At 36.1% G+C, this 17449-nt stretch overlaps 1 protein-coding gene across 3 annotated transcripts; it reads left to right on the top strand.

Moving 5' to 3' along the window:
* The first annotated feature begins 1240 nt into the window (after positions 1–1240).
* On the top strand, positions 1241–16224 carry TMEM184C (transmembrane protein 184C). 3 transcript variants are annotated; one of them, XM_063310548.1, is made up of 10 exons: positions 1241–1259; positions 4438–4568; positions 4654–4690; positions 5129–5334; positions 8364–8438; positions 9748–9841; positions 10473–10585; positions 11298–11397; positions 14375–14546; positions 14727–16224. In XM_063310548.1, the coding sequence occupies exons 2-10, from the start codon at positions 4486–4488 to the stop codon at positions 14990–14992; spliced, it is 1146 nt and encodes a 381-aa protein (XP_063166618.1). In that variant the 5' UTR covers positions 1241–1259; positions 4438–4485; the 3' UTR covers positions 14993–16224. The 3 variants fall into 3 exon arrangements, with proteins under 3 accessions (XP_063166618.1, XP_063166616.1, XP_063166617.1); XM_063310546.1 differs by lacking the exon at positions 1241–1259 and adding an exon at positions 1354–1690; XM_063310547.1 differs by lacking the exon at positions 1241–1259 and adding an exon at positions 3741–4006.
* Positions 16225–17449: the final 1225 nt, after the last annotated feature.

Genomic DNA, 17449 nt, shown 5'->3' with positions numbered 1-17449 from the left:
TTAGTCTGCTAGATATTCTTCTAGCTCTATGTCAAACATCTTCTGAATAAATTAGAAGATTGGGAGGAAAAAACAAAAGTCTTTCATCCAGAACAGGCAGGGTTTCGAAAAGAACGTAGCACAGTAGATCACTGTGCTACTCTGAAGGCCATTGGAGTTAGATATCAAATGCCTTTGTCTGTGGAACATGTGGAGCATGCTCCTTAAATGTCTTTTGCTTCACTCTAAAACTTCACCAGATCACACACAGGCACACACACACTACTAAAAGCAGTAAGGGCATGATGGCTTAGCTGTTTGTGCTAGGACAAATGCGAAGAATAACAATAAGAGACACCTTTCAAACACAGCTCCAATTTGGTTTGTATCTTGAAAATTCCCAAATAATTGATTGTATACAAGTATCTGAATCCAGATGTTCTGTGTATAAATATTATGGGAAGGGAAAATGATTGCAAGGAAGTACTGTAATGTGGAAATGTTAAAAAAAAACCCAAACCCTGGTAAAGTTGCAAGCAGAGACTTGTGTGACTTGTTTCATGTGACAGCTGCATCTGTATCTAATTATTGGAAAAATCCCATTACTGTTCACCAATACCAATGAAAAGTCAGCTAAATTGAATTCAGGGGGATTAATCTGTTCAACATGCAGAATTCTGATCAAAAGTAACGATGTGCAAAATTTGGGAAGTGCAGTGCAAGGTTCTGTTGAGCAAGGAATGTGGAGAACAGATTTTTGCTCTTTAGCAGGTTATTGGAAAATGCATGAATATAAGAAAGGTTATTGTATTGCCGGCTGGGTGACTTTGGGCCAGTCACTCTCTATCAGCCCAACTCACCTCACAGGGTTGTTGCGGGTAAAATAGGAGGAGGAAGGAGTTTTAAGGTATGTTCCCCGCTTTGAGGTATTTATAAAAATAATAAAGGCAGGATAAAAAAAATCTAAAAAACAGGTACATAGGACTGCATTAAGCCCAAAGGAAAGTAATAATAAAGGAAAGCAGGTAAAGCTATTGCATAGCGCAGATCAGTCAAACAGTAATAAGTATTGTTGTGGAGGGGAGGACTTGGAACCACCTGAACTTCTTTCAGGGTTCATTATTTCATTATTCCTACACGTGACACTAAGTTTATTTCCATCCTACGCACCTAGGTTGAAAAGTATAGGGACCACTAAGAGGCACGACGTGACCATCACATGACCTGTGGCCGTCCAATGATGCCCTGGCCGCGGTCGGAGGAGGGTTGTTTATTTCAAGGTGTCGGAAGTACTTCTGCGCGCTGTCTTCTGTGGCGCCGCTGGGGGAGGCCGCGCGAGTTTCCGCGCCGGTGGAGTGGGAGTCGCTCCAGAGAGAACGGGGGGAGGGCGGCCTGCTTTGTTTGCGCAGGGCATTGCGGGGAAGAAGGAGGGCGGCGGATGGCGGCGGGTGGGCGGGGCTGGGAGCAGCCCGCGGCGATGCAGCTGCGGGGCCTTCCCGGCCGGTTCTTGACACGGCGGCCGGTCTCGACCGCACCGAGGCGGCGTTGAGGGGCGGGAGTCCTCCTCTCCCACCGGGGCTGCGCAAGCGGCGCCATGCCGTGCACCTGCGGGAACTGGCGGCGCTGGATCCGGCCGCTGGTGGCCACGGTGTATCTCGTGGGGTTGCTGGTGGCCGTGCCGCTCTGCATCTGGGAGCTGCAGAAGCTGGAGGTGCGTGGAGGAGGGCGCCGCATGGGTTACCGGTGGCGGGGGCGCCCTGGTTACTCTCCTTCCGCTCCGAGCGCTGCAGTAGCATGAGTCAGCCCCGTCCCTGGGTCTGGGAAGGGAGAAACGGCAGCCTGCCTTCCCTGCTTCCTCTGCAATGGCTGGGGGTTCGGGGGTTCGATGGGGAAGGGGAGCTCTCTCTTCGCCGCCGTCCCCCGGTTATTTCCCCAAGTGCTCAATACAGTAGTGACGGGTTTTTCCCCATCTGGCATCCTCCAGGCTTGATAGGAGTGTAACGTCCTCAAGGAATTACGGCCCCCTGTTCCGACCCATCTGAAGGGCATCGGGGTCTGGGAGGCAGCTTCCTTCGGGGAAGAGTTGTTCTATGCAGCCTGTTTTCTAATGTCATTGTTGGCCAACTTGCTTGGCAAGTCTGTTCCGGTTTGACTTAAAAACAAAAATCCTAAAAAACTTGTTGCAGGCTCCATACACACATATTTAAGCCTCATATTCCTGAAGCATTCTGGTGCTAAGGTATGTTTAGGAATAACCAGATTTAGGGATAACCAGCTGCAAAAATCCGGATGACCGTTTGGTGGCACCAAAGTTTCTTTGCTATTTAGTCATTGTCTGGATTTTTGTGGTTTGGAGCTGGAAGCCTTATATTTGTTAGCTTTGCTGAAGGTAAGCTGTTTTGCAGAGCCAGCAATGTATTGTGAAAACCATACAGTTCAGTAATAGATTGGGCATTGTGAGATTTAATTTGTGTTTAATCTTTGCTGGAAAGACTTTTGCCTAAAACTTAAAAAAAAAACTTAGTTGATGTATAATATGGTTTTGCAACTTGACAAGAGCTACATTTCTCTACATTTTTGAGAGACTTTAGGGGGGGTAAACTGTAAGACATAAGGCATCCATTTGGTGCTTTAAACCTCCAACCCCCCCCCCCACCCTTTGGTTCTGGAGGTTGCAAAAGGATGCTGGTGGGCTGCACACAGTCTTTGGCCCACACAGCTTGCACTTCTTATATAGAGTTTTACCATAGTGGACTGATTTTGTACAAAGCCGGTTTGCTGAACGCAGTGTTCTAGAAATGGGACCTTTTTACACTGTTGGGAAAACTGTGATGTAAGTTAAAAAAAAAGAAAGAAAGCTAAAGTTCTTGCAAGGCAAAAGTATTCGTATTATCCACATGATGTTTACAGTGCTTACGAGTAGGCAAAAGGCATGAAACATACTTCTCTGGTTATTGTCATCTTCACCCAATGGGACATTTTGTTTCACATATTTTTCACATTCTATCTTGAGGACTCAGAAAATCTGACCACAAACTTGGATTAGATATGTAGACAGAGAGAATATTGTGTTCCTAAATAGTTTATGAAAAAATATATACATTTGAGCGGTAATGAAATTGTCATCTTCCCCAACACGTAAAATAATATCCTGAAAATATTTTCTCATGAATGAAAAAATAATAATTAAGTTCTTAGTATGATGTATTTTTCTGCTACCATCTCTGGGGTTATCCACATGAATTCTGTTTTGTTTGTTCTGTGATTTATTGTCTAGGTAAGGGGTGGGTGTTCCACATATTGTTGGATAGTAATTTCCAGCATCTCTCACTATTAGCCGTGGTGACTAGTCTCATAGGAATTCAAGAAAATCTAGAGGACCATATATTACCAGTCCCAACTCTAGGCACTACCTGATAATTGCTTTTTTTATAATTACCTGATGAAAAATGTTAATGTGTGTGAGAGATGACTCCCTGCAATTAGTCGTCATTGCTTATTTAGGTTGAATAGCAGTTGGTTAATCAATAAAACCAACTCAACGTACCCACACACATTAGTAACTGCCTAATCCACCAGACATTGCTATCCTTTCTACTTTCTTGTGTTTATTCCTTTTACTGCTATGGGAAACAAATACCTGGAAATACATTTCATAACTATGGATGGCTTGTAACTTTCAGAGTTTGTGTTGATGCAGTATGCTGTACCAATTGATGATAATTCTGGACCTGAAATAATTTATTCATAATCTAGACTTTCATTTTGGATTTGATACTCCTATATTTTCTTAGATCTGTCATGAAGTTGTACACGAAGAACTTTGCTAGTGTTTCTGCTTTTCTTATCTACTTGGAATTGTTCATATATATAAGGAATTCTTCAGTGTGTTGGTCATAATGAATAGTAAGATGAATACCTAAGCACACTCAAAATACTCACTACAATGTTCCTTTCTCCAGCTATATCATATTCCCGTTTGTTTACATCATACCTTTTCTTTTTCAAACTTTACTGGCAATATGAGGTAACATGTATGGTACATACTGTACAATATATTCTGTGTGTAATAAGCCTCTTAAATGATGTACTGCTAGGAATATTAATGTAGAAGCAGAAGAATGTGCTGTGCTGTGAATTGCATTGTGGGTAGTTTAAATCTTGATGTAAAAAGTAGGTATTGTAGATACGGGATATAATTGAAATTATTGCAGTTGTTATGCCTGGATGGGATGTATCTATATTTAAATCTCTGTTTTAATCACAATTTGCAAGGAAATATTTGTAATGCATATTTTGTCCATGAAATAAAAGGCCTACTAAAAATAGAAGAACTATTTCAGAGAGTTAGTTGTACTGGTAAGATTACAGACCACTTTATCAATGTAGGATCATTATTTTTTAATCTTATTATGCCTATGTTGTCCTTTTAATGTATATGTGTGTCTGTTTTTTAAGGTCGGAGTTCATACCAAAGCATGGTTTATTGCTGGTATCTTTTTATTGATGACAATACCAATATCTCTTTGGGGGATACTACAACATTTAGTTCATTATACTCAACCAGAATTACAAAAACCAATAATAAGGTAGGTTTTTGTAAGTTTTATAGCTGGTTATGCTTCACTGTAGCAATCCAGACACTTTATTGCAAACATGTTTTTGTTATTACAGGATTCTCTGGATGGTGCCAATTTACAGTTTAGACAGTGTAAGTGCTTTTCTTTTTTCTAGTCTCTTAGGTTGTGCTATGTATTTTACACAGAAAATCCTTGAATAATTGTGAGTTTTCATGTTGCTGAGTTTTTGTAAAAATGTTATATAGACATGCTTGAATAGAGTTGTTTCTGTTGAGGTCAGCTGAAGAAAGCTGAAGGAGATGTGAATGAAAAGGTACTCATAGATGAATTGCTTCTAAAGTGCAGAATGTTAAGGGAACACATATTATGCAACTGAGAATAACTGCACATCTCCATATAATAAGTTCTTTTGTTGCTTATGTTTGGTACCGTTTGAAGACTAATTTTAGAGGCTTTTTGTTATTAAAAGTTTTTCTACAGTATTGAGATATATTATGTTTAGGATAGAATCTCAGTGTAAAATGATTTTAAGTAATAGTGTTTAATTGCTTGTTCTTTTTCCTTGTTAGTGGATAGCACTGAAATATCCCAACATTGCAATATATGTGGATACTTGTAGAGAATGCTATGAAGCATATGTCATCTATAATTTCATGGTATTTCTTTCAAATTATCTTATCAACCGGTATCCAAATTTGGTGTTAATCATAGAAGCTAAAGATCAACAGCGACATCTGCCACCATTGTGTTGCTGTCCACCATGGGCTATGGGAGAGTAAGTGCATCATATATATATTTTTTTTTCAATGTTGTTCTCACATTTTGTACTAGAAATTGCCTCTTATATTAATGTATTCAAATATTGCCCTTCTTAGTTATTAAGAAACTAGATTTCAAGAAAAATTTTAAATAACACACTGCATTGTCCTAAATAATTTAGAAAAATATTGATTTCTCAGTAAATCATATTCTGTTTCTTTTCCCCAGGACTACTTCAGTAATAGAAATCTTTAAAGACTTTTTGTGCAATGTAGTTCTATTGATTTTACTTTTATAGAGTTAAGTGTTGTTTCAAGATGCTACATTACTTAGAGTTCATAACTGCTTACTCAGAAGTTTCTCTTCCTTTTGTGACAAAAGGCTGTGGGGCTATTGTTTTCTAGTATAATAAAGCAAGAGTGAAGAAGCAATATACCCTTGCAATGACAGGACATAGTAACTTGCCTTGAGAAGGAATGAAATAAGCAGAATTTTCTCCCTGTGTTTGCTGTGTAAATAGCAAGCCATTTTTCCAGTGAAGGCTGTGTCCTTTTAATTGAACAGGCACATCAGAATATGAAATAACAGAGAAAATCTTGGCTGAGCGGACAATAGCGATTGAGATATTCTTGATGTAGTTGATATTCTTGTATTAACCCTTCCAATAAAATTAAGCAACATATATATATATATATATATATATATATATATATATCCCATCTTTATTACTTTTATAAATAACTCAAGGCAGTGAACATACCTAATACTCCTTCCTCCTCCTATTTTCCCCACAACAACCACCCTGTGAGGTGAGTTGGGCTGAGAGAGAGTGACTGGCCCAACGTCACCCAGCTGGCTTCATGCCTAAGGCGGGTGAACATTAACATTATCCTGAACATTATCCATATTGTCTATAGTATTATTTCTATAAACAGTTAAAAATTGCTAATATGGATATTAGTTACTTGTAAGACCTCTAGAATAAAGACTTGCTACTTACTAATATTCCATCTTAGCAAACAATTGGCTGAAGGCCTTAAAGAATATTAAGTATGTTTCTTATGATATCAGGATGATACTATTTAACAAAAAATTCTTTTTCATATTTAGTATTTGTCCTTGAAAGTTGGCTGTCATGGGTGAAAGGACAATTACTTCTGTGATACGGCATTATCTATTCTATTTTGGTTTAGTATCCATACATTTCTTAATATGGCATTACAAAGATCGGTATGGTTTAAAGATGTGATTGTACTTTTGAATTATAGATCAAAACCTTGAAACGTACCACTATATCAAGAATCATGGATATAGAACACAGGGAGCAGCAAAATAGAATATTTTGGCTAGATTGTTGTTGTCTTTATGAATTAGTTCAATATTATTCTCTGTAGTCAAGGTTTAATGATGTAATTAAAAATGAGTGAATGATTTTCTATATGTAACAAGCTGTCTTTTTGTTCTTTTCTTTTTTCTTTATGGCTTGTCTTTGTGTCCCTCCCCCTTTTAAAAAAAAAATTCTTTCCCCCTTCTTTCTCTCTCTTGTTTTGTTTCTCTTGGAATAGTAAAGCAATAAAATAAAATATTCTGGAGACAAATTGTATTCTTGAGTTGAGTGCATCAATCTCTCCTTTAACTATCTTCTATGATAAAGATTTTGAAGTGGCTGGAAATTGTTTTACATGCTGTTAACTAAGACATACCTTTCAAGTTTTAACATAACATGGAAATCTAATGGGAGCTAGAATTTAAGTGCTAAAGCCAATGTACAGCTCAAGCGAGGGAGGAGAGTTCAGCCATGACAGTGGCCTATAGCTATGTTTCACAAGCTATAGATGTGCATCTAATTGTGGATTAGTTTATATAGAACAGCAAACAGTATTGTAGTTTGGTGAAGTAACTGCCAGGTGAGTAACTTCGGAACAGATCTGGAACTTACCTTGGCAACAGAAACATTCCCTTATATATATGAGCTATGGAGCAAAATGGTTACAACCAATCACTAACCACCATATAGATAACAGTTCATACTCTTTCTCCCCATCTAAATTATTTAGATGCTTATTAATATTTATTGCCTCTCTAATAATTCTGCAGATAAATCTGTTGCATCATGGAAGGATGTTGACATTCTCCAGGTTAATTGTATGATTTGGACCTTGTGATTGGTATTCAGCCAGTACCCGTGGTCTTATATTTTAAAGCCTAATAATTACTTTCTTATTCTAGCATGGCTATTGAAACGATAGCACATACTCATTGTCTTACATGACATTACCGAGAAGTAATTTCAGCAATATATAATTTCCACTCTATATTTCAGTTTGTTTACTTTTGTTAGCATAAACTATCATCATAGTTTAGCGTACTGTGTGAATGGGGCCAGTAACACTCAAAGTAGCTAAAGTACTGTATGAGGAGTCCTGGAAATACCCTAAATGTTTCACAGAAAGAAAATATACTTAAAAATACACTATTTTTAGGCAGGGGGGACCTATTCATGTGTTGATAAAGATGGACAATCTACTGATGTATACTTTTACATGGTGGACCTGCAAGAAGGCAAAAATATATTGGGAAAAAATATTAGAAGAATAGACTGAGAACATCAGTTATTACTTCACAAGTGCTTGCTGGTAATTAAAATAATGACTAATTATTGGAAGAATAGTTTATTTCCTGACTTCATATAAATGGCTGAAAAAATAACGGCTTTTGAAAAGCAACATATTTCTGGGATGGGAAAATATTCTGAACTGATTATTATTTTAGAGATTGGATTTTGTTGACTTGAACAGAGCTAAACATGAATAAAAATTCAGCAAGGAATACTAACATGGTTATTTTAAGTACAGTTTGATTTTTAAAAATAGTGAATAGCTTTTATTGTTTTTTCTATCTGTTCTGGTATTTTTATTATATTGATCCCTTTCACTAGGCCTTGCCTTCTAATCATACAGGTAGTTGCAATATTCCAGATTCGCAGTATTGTTGCTTATATTGCTGTGTTTAACTTTTTGAATTCTTTCTGTGCTTTTTCTATAGAGCATTGTTGTTTAGGTGCAAGCTTGGTGTTCTACAGTACACAGTTGTCAGACCATTCACTACTATTACTGCTTTGTAAGTATAAAATAATAAAATAAACATTTTGGTCTTAGAATGTAGCATTTACATAGATTGGTCTCTCTCCTGCTGTACTGGTAACCTGGTGAGAGTAGTTTAACTTAGGACTGTTTTTTACTTAAAACTAATATTTTCCTATCCAATTGCTGACTGTTCACACAATAGACTTACTTAATACTGTGTTGTGTGGGCAGGACCATTTTGGCTACTTTTGCATCTAAATGGTTTTAATCTTCAGAATGCCTCTGAAATTAATAAATTAGTTAAATTCTGATAGCAACGTGATAGAGAAATTTCCAGGTTACCTTAATATAAGTATGAATAGGAATCATTGTGGATTTATTACATTTAATTTAAGAAACAATAATAGAATTGTAGAGTATGGTCTTTTTTAAGAACACAGTAATAGTCCATTTTCTTTTGATATTTTCTTATTACACAAAATTATTAGTTGACCTACTTGATGATAAATACTATGTAAAGATTATATCACCCACAAATAAAACTATAGATGACAATCAAAGATCACAAATACAGTTTTGATGTCACCAGCAGGAACCATTTCTAGATTCTGATGTTTCATCTCAGGGTTTAAACTTTTTAAAACTATTTACAACACAAGAATATAGTGTTTGAAACAAAGTGGTGCCAATTTTTCTTTTACATAGGAATTTTAGCATTCTCATGACCTGGAAGAAATTTTTTTAAAAAGAATATTTGTTTGATAATGCTTGGCTATAGGATTACATTTTTGGCAGATCCAAAAGGGATACACTTGCTTTGAGATTTAGAAACAGTTGTTAGTTGTTCAGTCTAAATTTGTGGATCCCATGTGTAACCAAAGATGGGTTTTGCATCTCTTCTTCATATGTTAAATTGCGCTGTTAACTCTTCTCTCTGCTCAACTCTGTTGATTTCAATAAATTTATTAAGGAGTTACAGTGTTTTAACATTTGTAGTAATTAATTGCAAACACAATTTAATACAAAAGCTTCAAGTTCCAAGAAAATTTTTAATTTGATCTGAAATATGTTGGTTTCCCCCACCATTATCTTTATCAATAAATTGTACCCAGCATATGAGTTCAATCAAGTGATTTATATAGATATTATCTAATACTGCTTTTAACTATAAAATTGAGTTTGTTGAATTATTATAGAAAGTTCTGGTACTGGAACTATTTGTATCTTGTCCAGTCTTCTTTGTTTAGAAATTATGTATCATACATGGTGATCTGAGTCCACAAGTCCAACTTCTATTGTAGCTGTAGTCCATGAGTTTCTGTGAAATAATTTGTGTCTTTCAGAATCTGTGAATTGGTTGGTGTCTATGATGAAGGAAATTTTAGCTTCAAAAATGCCTGGACCTACTTGGTAATTTTCAACAATATATCCCAGCTTGTAAGTGGTGAAACTTTGATATTCTTTCTGTTTATAGTGAGGTTAAATAACTTTTTGTACCTTTCATTTTAAATTCAGGTTCTTGATCAGAAAATCATGCAAGCACAAAAATAATAAATCTGAAAAATGCAGGAACTCATATGTATTTTCTTAAGCAGATAAATCTAGAATTAGATTTAGCATTTCATATTTAATTTCATGACATTAAATGTTTGTGGAATTGCAGGCGAGTCTGAGAGTTTTATGAAAGAGATCAGTGGCAATGATATGGGATCCTGTTACCTTGTCAATTGCATTACATTGTTGTGTGTGGAATAGCATTTAGTCTTCTTTATCACTCTTAGAATATGTTTTTGCATACAGTATATATTTAGAGAAGAATTAGAGAAGTTTGTCTATAATAAATGTTCTAATAACTGCCTGCAGTTCTGTATTTACTGAAAAAAGTGTAAAGTTTTTAAAATAAGAAAGATTTCAATTATCATGCAAGAATAAGGTCCTTTTCTTGGATATGCCAAGGAACATGGATATAATATGTTGGCTTAATACATTCTGAAATGTTGTAATATAAAAGATAAAAACAGTCCAAATATTGAAGTGGCAGATAAGCATTGTTACCCCTCTGTTTTAGTTTGCCATGTATTGCCTTGTGTTATTTTATAAAGTACTGCGGGAAGAACTGAACCCAATCCGACCTGTAGGAAAATTTCTCTGCGTGAAGATGGTGGTTTTTGTTTCCTTCTGGTAAGGGAAATACCTTTAAAACCTTTAACTAAAAATATATTTGTAAAACCTGTTACAAACATTAAAATGTAAAGAGAGACCTGTCTTACTGGCAGTACAGATGCGGCCAAAAATACTACTACCCCTCCAGTTTTTGTCAAAGAATCCCAATTTGTGTGAGGTAAGTTGAAACTGACACAAATAAATGGCATTTACTTGTGTCAGTTTCAACTTAATTCACTGAAAATTGGGATTCTTTGAGAAAATGTGGAGGGGTACTAATACTTTTGGGCAAGTCTGCAAATAGGTTTTCCTCCATTTTTGTGCTTAGAAATGTGGAAATATCTGAAAAGTATTTTGTACTTTTTTAGAAGTACAAAATTCATTTTTTTTCAATATACAGACTTTGGTTTCATGCTGGAATTATGTGAACCTGTAAGTTCCACATTTTCTGGACACTCTTTTAAGTCCAACATGTAGTTGGACTTAAATAAAGTTCTTTTATTTTGGTGAATGCTTATTCTTTATATCTATTTGAACTAAATGACTATAATTCTTCTTACTTCTTCCACTACTGGTTTATGATCTTAGTCCTCCAAACTTTATTATATGTATTCATTTTTTTCACTTGAAAATATATGTACTGTATCATGCCAGAATTTTTTTTATATGGGCAATGTAGTTTTAGATGTGACAACTAATCTTGTTCAATAATTTCACCTTTTTAAAACAGGCAAGCTGTACTTATTGCATTATTGGTGAAAGTTGGTATTATCTCTGAAAAGCACACATGGGAATGGCAGAGTGTTGAAGCTGTAGCAACTGGTCTGCAAGTAAGTTGAAACAGCTTTTAAATCATAATATTTTGTTCCCTTACACTGCATAAGCTCCCCTACATATAAGCTTATAATTGTAACTTGCTATTTCATTGATATGGTGCTTACTGGTGCATCTTTATGACATGGATACTTAAGTTCTTCAACTCTTTTATATTAACTATAGATAAGCAGTGGTGTTGTAGTGGTTACATTTTTGATCTAGGTGTGGGTGAGTTCAATCCACCTCAGCAATGGAAACTCGTAGCGTGACTTTGGGCCACTCATTTTAGCCCAACCTACTTCACAGGATTGCTGTTATGAAGATAAAAACAAAGCACATCTTGCTCCTGAAGAAGTAGTGGTATAACAAATAGATAACAATAGATAAATATCAGCTTTAGAGGTTTGTGGTCCTTATTTAACTGGACTGAAAGAATAGGCTTAACTAACTTGTGCTGCTATTCAGAACCTGGTAGTAATGCCGCTCTATGTTATTTAGCTACTGACTAGTAGAAGGCGCTACATGAGTATAGATCAAAAACTTTCAATAAATTATGAGAAAACTAAAGTCTTAGTTTTTGCCCGACACCACTATAAGGTTCACAAATGGCAAATAAATGGTACTCCAATTGAACAGGTGTGCACCTATAAATACCTTGGAGTGCAGTTTCATGCTTGCTTACCCTGGAATGCTCATTTTCTTTACTGGGCAAGTGTTGCACAGCATACCGCGTCAGCTATTATAAAATTCTACCATTCCAAAGGAGTTCATTATATTCCTGCAGCTTGCAAGGTCTTTCAAGCTAAGGTAGTCTCTCAGCTTCTCTATGGCTCTCAAATCTGCTCCCTTGCTAAGCTCAATTCTATTGAAACCATCCAGAATAAGTTTATTAGAGCCATATTGATGGTACCAGAAAGTATCAAAAATGCTACCCTGTGGGTAGAAATAGGTTTAGTGTCATTGGATGCCAGAGCATGGTTCATTCTTACCTTCTGGCTAAAGTTAATTATGTTGCCTATAGGTTTGGCTCCATTAGTATTCAGAGATCATTTTAAGTCATCGCGGCTAAAAAAAGTTTTAGATAAAATTAAATTGCTGGGCTTCTCTATGGAAAGTCTGTGCTCATTAGGATTTGATAATGCTAGAACCGCCGTGAAATAACAAATCTGGGATATAGATCTCCAAACAAATTTAAGTAAGGTGCTACACCCCAATATCATTATCCATCTGCACAATATGCTGCACCATCACTTAGATTTAGAATTTCTTTACTTAATATTTTATTTCAATTTATTTTAGTATTTTCATTCTTAATTTTATATCGTATTATACTAATTGTTTTTGGGTACGTATGTATGTATGTATATTTGTGTGTGTGTGTGTATGTATGTGTGTATATATATGTGTGTGTGTATATATATAAAATATTGTTGCTATTATATAATTTTATTGTGTGTGGCCTTAGGGCTGTAATAAACGTGTTGTTGTTGCACTACATGAGTGGTTTTGTTTGTATTTGGGACTCCTAAGGTATAAGTGTCATACATTCTATTTTATGTTCAACCCTTTAATGGGATTTTAATACCTACACCTATCCCAATAAGGCAGAGCTTCCCAAACTTTCTTGGTTCATAGCACCATTACTGTCTTAGTAATGTTTTCATGGCTGCCTTAGACAAAACTGAACTATCTTTAGCTAGTAGTATGCATTGTGTCCAGTATTGCTACATTTCCCTCAAAAATTTAAAATATGCTTCAGCATCTCTGTAAGTTCACTGAAGTACCCCAGGACACTGTAATAAAGATGAACCTAATTGTGTAGAGTTTCCTATTGGTCAGTAGCTAATGTAATGTCTAAAGCTAAATAAGCCCGCCCTTAAGGGGAAGCAGTCTTAAGGCTTCTAGCATGAGACCCAAACCAATAAAAATGGCAAAAAACCCTCTAGTATGAGAGCATAGGGGGGGAAAAGAACAGTGTACCTGCATTGCTTTTATAAATGATGCTGATCTTCCAAAGGAGCCCATAGTGGTTTAGAAAAAATAATATAAACATTCTTAAATAAAAGTAACTAATGAAAACAATAAATGGAAACATGAAAAAAGGAAAAGCAATAAGAGTAGGCATTCTGAATGTGGTCTAGTCCTGCAGTAATAGTTATTTCACCGATGTCTTGTTAAACAGGCACATCTTTTAGTTCTCTTCTAAAAGACAGTTGAGGGTGGGGTGGGGTGGGGTCAGGTTAACTTCCGGTGGAACAAATTCAATAATTGGGATGCTCCTATTGAGAAAGCCAATTCCTGTTCACCACACTGTAAGCCAAATTAACTTGTAGGATCACAAATTGAGCCTCTGCAGCTGATTGATATAAGTGTATGGCAAAGAGAGTTTTGTAAGTACTTGAATCCTAAACCATGCAGGCTTTATGGATTAATGCTGATATCTTAAACAGCCTGAGAGATCATAGACAAGCATTGCAGTGCTCTAGAACCAGTATTGTTTGTTTCCATTTAGATACACATTCAACAGTCAGGCTAGTTGTGTTCTGCAATGGGTGAGGCTTCCGGTCTGTGTTCAAGGAATGTAATACATGATTTAGAATATTGCTTGGGTGTTAAGATATGGCCCTTGGGACAGTGTCTCCCAAATCAGAAACCAGTGGCTTCTTGGTTCTGAGATCAGGGACAGGTTTATAACCTTGAAAGGAGAATTGAGCATTGCATTCTCCCCTTCTAGTTTTTTGCTGGTCTTCAACTCTTTCTGAGGTTGGAATTTCACTCAGAAAAAGTAGTGGCAGGGATTGTGGCCTTACCATGGTTGGTCATGTCCTCATATCCTTGTCAGTACAAATTGTTTTTTCAACTGATTATAATTGGTGAAAAGCATGCCAATCTAAACATGTTTTGTATAAAAATGGTAGAGTGGAAATTCCTAAAGTTTGAAGTGGCTTAATTATGGAATGAATAGGAATAAAATTATTTTTTTTTCCTTAGGATTTTATTATCTGTGTTGAAATGTTCTTTGCTGCAATTGCTCATCACTATAGTTTTTCCTACAAGCCTTATGTGCAAGAAGCTGAAGAAGGATCATGCTTTGATTCATTTCTCGCAATGTGGGATATTTCAGACATCAGGGCAGATGTAACAGAACAAGTTCGCAACGTTGGTAAGTGAGAAATGAGAAAAATAAATTTTAACAAATAATTAGTAAACATAAGTACTTTAGCTGTTCAGTTAGCACATTTTAAAGTTCTTTAATTTATTAAGATTAAAATTAAAATTACCATGTTTAATTAACAGCAGTGGTAGAGCTATGATGATTTATTTTAAAAATTCTTGTCTTTAGGAAGGACTGTGTTTGGTCAGCCAAGGAAAATGTTTTTTGGTGAGGATCATGAACAAAATGAACACACAAGTTTGTTGTCAACATCCAGCCAAGACCCAATTTCTGCTGCCACCTCTGTACCATCATCACCTGCGGGTCTCTACCAAGGATTAGGACATACCATGACTCCAACGCCTTCTGACCCAATAGCTGCTGAGTTGTGTAATTCTGCAGAAGAGAATGAGGATTTCTCTGTTCAACTAGAAAAGCCAATAGATAAAATCTAAAACCCTTTGCTCAAATACCTTAGGGGGTTTTCTTAGACATTTCTTACTACCTTTTTTTCTTACCTTGGAAGCACATTTTCTCCACTAGAGTCACTTGGTTGAAGAAATACTAAAATAATAATGTTGGGATTCACTTTATATCTCTAGACTTACGTGAAAGAATATGTGTTCGTCATTTGATGAAATTAACCATGCATATAGAACATAGTTTTAGTGCTATTAATATAGTACATAAATCAATATTGAATTAAAGTAGTAACAAAAATAATATGGAACACGTAATGTATATAGGTAAAAAAATCACTGGCATAGAATTACTACAGTAAATGAATAGAGAACACTACTTCATTAAGGAAAAAGTATGTTCAGATATGGTATGGGGAGGAGTTTTAAATAGGATTCAAATTGTTTTTTTTTCTTCTACTAGTCAGCTTAAATATACTGGAATATATACAGACGTAATAATTACATTCTGGGAGTAGTGTCTTGAAATTGTTTTTTAAAAAAAGGCACAATCAGTATATAATACAGTAAAGCTAATTTCTTTGGGTTGGCCTTGTAGATTGACTAATCTAAAATGGTGTTTCAAAACTTGGCAACTTTAAGATTGTGGACTTCAACTCCGAGAATTCAGCATGTGGGATGGGCAATTCTGGGAATTGAAGTCCGCACCTCTTAAAGTTGCCAAGTTTAAAAAATACTGATCTAAAATCTTTATTAAGATTGTATTAACTATATGCTATACACTACAGGTTGCTCCAGAATGAGTTTAAAAACATTCTGGTTAGCACTATCAAATGGAATAAACCTGACTAGGTATAAACAAATAATTATATTATACAGTTGTAAAATAAATGGATGTAATTAATATGGTTTTAAGGAGTTTTCTCACAATCTGTTTTTTTTCCCTATCATGTTGTACCTGTTCTGCATGCTTGCTGTCTTACACATACAAAAATTTGCACCAAGACCTGCGTTTTGGCATCTTTAAAAGAGCTCAATGTTTTTAAGTATTCAAACATGAGTTTTTTATTGATTTTGGAGTGGGTCCAGTGAACTCATGCTACAAGTATCTTGCAGTACTACAGTAGTAGTTTGTTTGTAAATATTTGGTCTTATTTCTATACTACATATTTTAATCTTATTATGTCCTTAAGTGAAATTGGTTACAGAGGCAAAAAGTATTACTGTCCCTTACTGTATATAAGTAAATAAAATTTTATTTAAACTTTTGTGTTGCATTCTTCTAACTTTGAGAAAAATAATCCTCTTGGGCTGTCCGTTAGTAGACTACAAAAACCTTGTTATTGGCTGATGAAGGATCTGAATTTCACTTGATACCAGGCTGCAAAAGAGCCTAATAAGTTATTCTTAGTAGTGTTTTATATTACCTTTTAAAATTAAATATTCATACCTCCGGGTGGAAATGCTTATAGGTCTAGATTAATAGGGGGCAAATGGGTTCTGCATAGTTAAAGCAATGGTGTTGCCCGTTGTAACATGGCTGCAAGAGCTGGACCATAAGGAAGGCTGAGCGAAGGAAGATCGATGCTTTTGAAATTTTGTGTTGGAGGAAAATTCTGAGAGTGCTTTGGACTGCAAGATCAAACCAGGAAATAACGCCAGATTGCTCACTTGAGGGAATGATATTAAAGGCAAAACTGAAGTACTTTGGCCACATGAGAAGACAGGACACCCTGGAGAAGATGCTGATGCTAGGCAGAGTGGACGGCAAAAGGAAGAGGGACCGACCAAGGGCAAGATGGATGCCATTCTAGAGGTGACAGACTCATCCTTGGGTGAGCTGGGGATGGAGACGACTAACAAGTTCTGGCGTGGACTGGTTTATGAAGTCACAAGGAGTCAGAAGCAACTGAATGAATAAACATAATGGGCTTTACATCTTTAGCTTTAAAGATGCCATGTCAACAGATTATTGAGCATGGGCTTCATCCAGCAATTCTGTTACGGATTTTTTTCACCTCTGATCACATTAGGCATGTAGCGCTCTTGCATTCATGGCCCAGCCCACTCCTCAATGGTAGAAGCTGATGAGGCTGAAACTAAATGTTTCTTTTGATCTTGGTAACATCCAGAATCTTCAATTGCATTTGGAAGAAGGGGAGGGGGCGGAGTGAACCAGATTGCACACAAACAGTAATTGTCCTCCAACTGCATGTTTCTTGGCATCTGCTGCCACTTTACAATCTAATATTTATATGCAAGAAATGAGTAAAAAATTATGCCTTTGGCTGTTAATTTTCAATCCATTAGTTCTGCTGTTAAAATTTGGAGGTATTTTATAGGCAGTTTATAGGCTGTGGTTCTTGGCATCCTTATTTCTCTCTTCATCCTACTGTATACCTGTTTTTTCTTTGGCTCTCCATCCTTTTTGTATCCCCTTTGCTTCTCTTCCTCCTTCAGGCTGGTTACAGCAACTCCGGTTTCCATACTATA

This window comes from Candoia aspera, chromosome 8 (assembly GCF_035149785.1).
Source record: "Candoia aspera isolate rCanAsp1 chromosome 8, rCanAsp1.hap2, whole genome shotgun sequence".
NCBI lineage: Eukaryota > Metazoa > Chordata > Lepidosauria > Squamata > Boidae > Candoia > Candoia aspera.
This window is presented reverse-complemented; position numbering and strand designations above follow the sequence as displayed.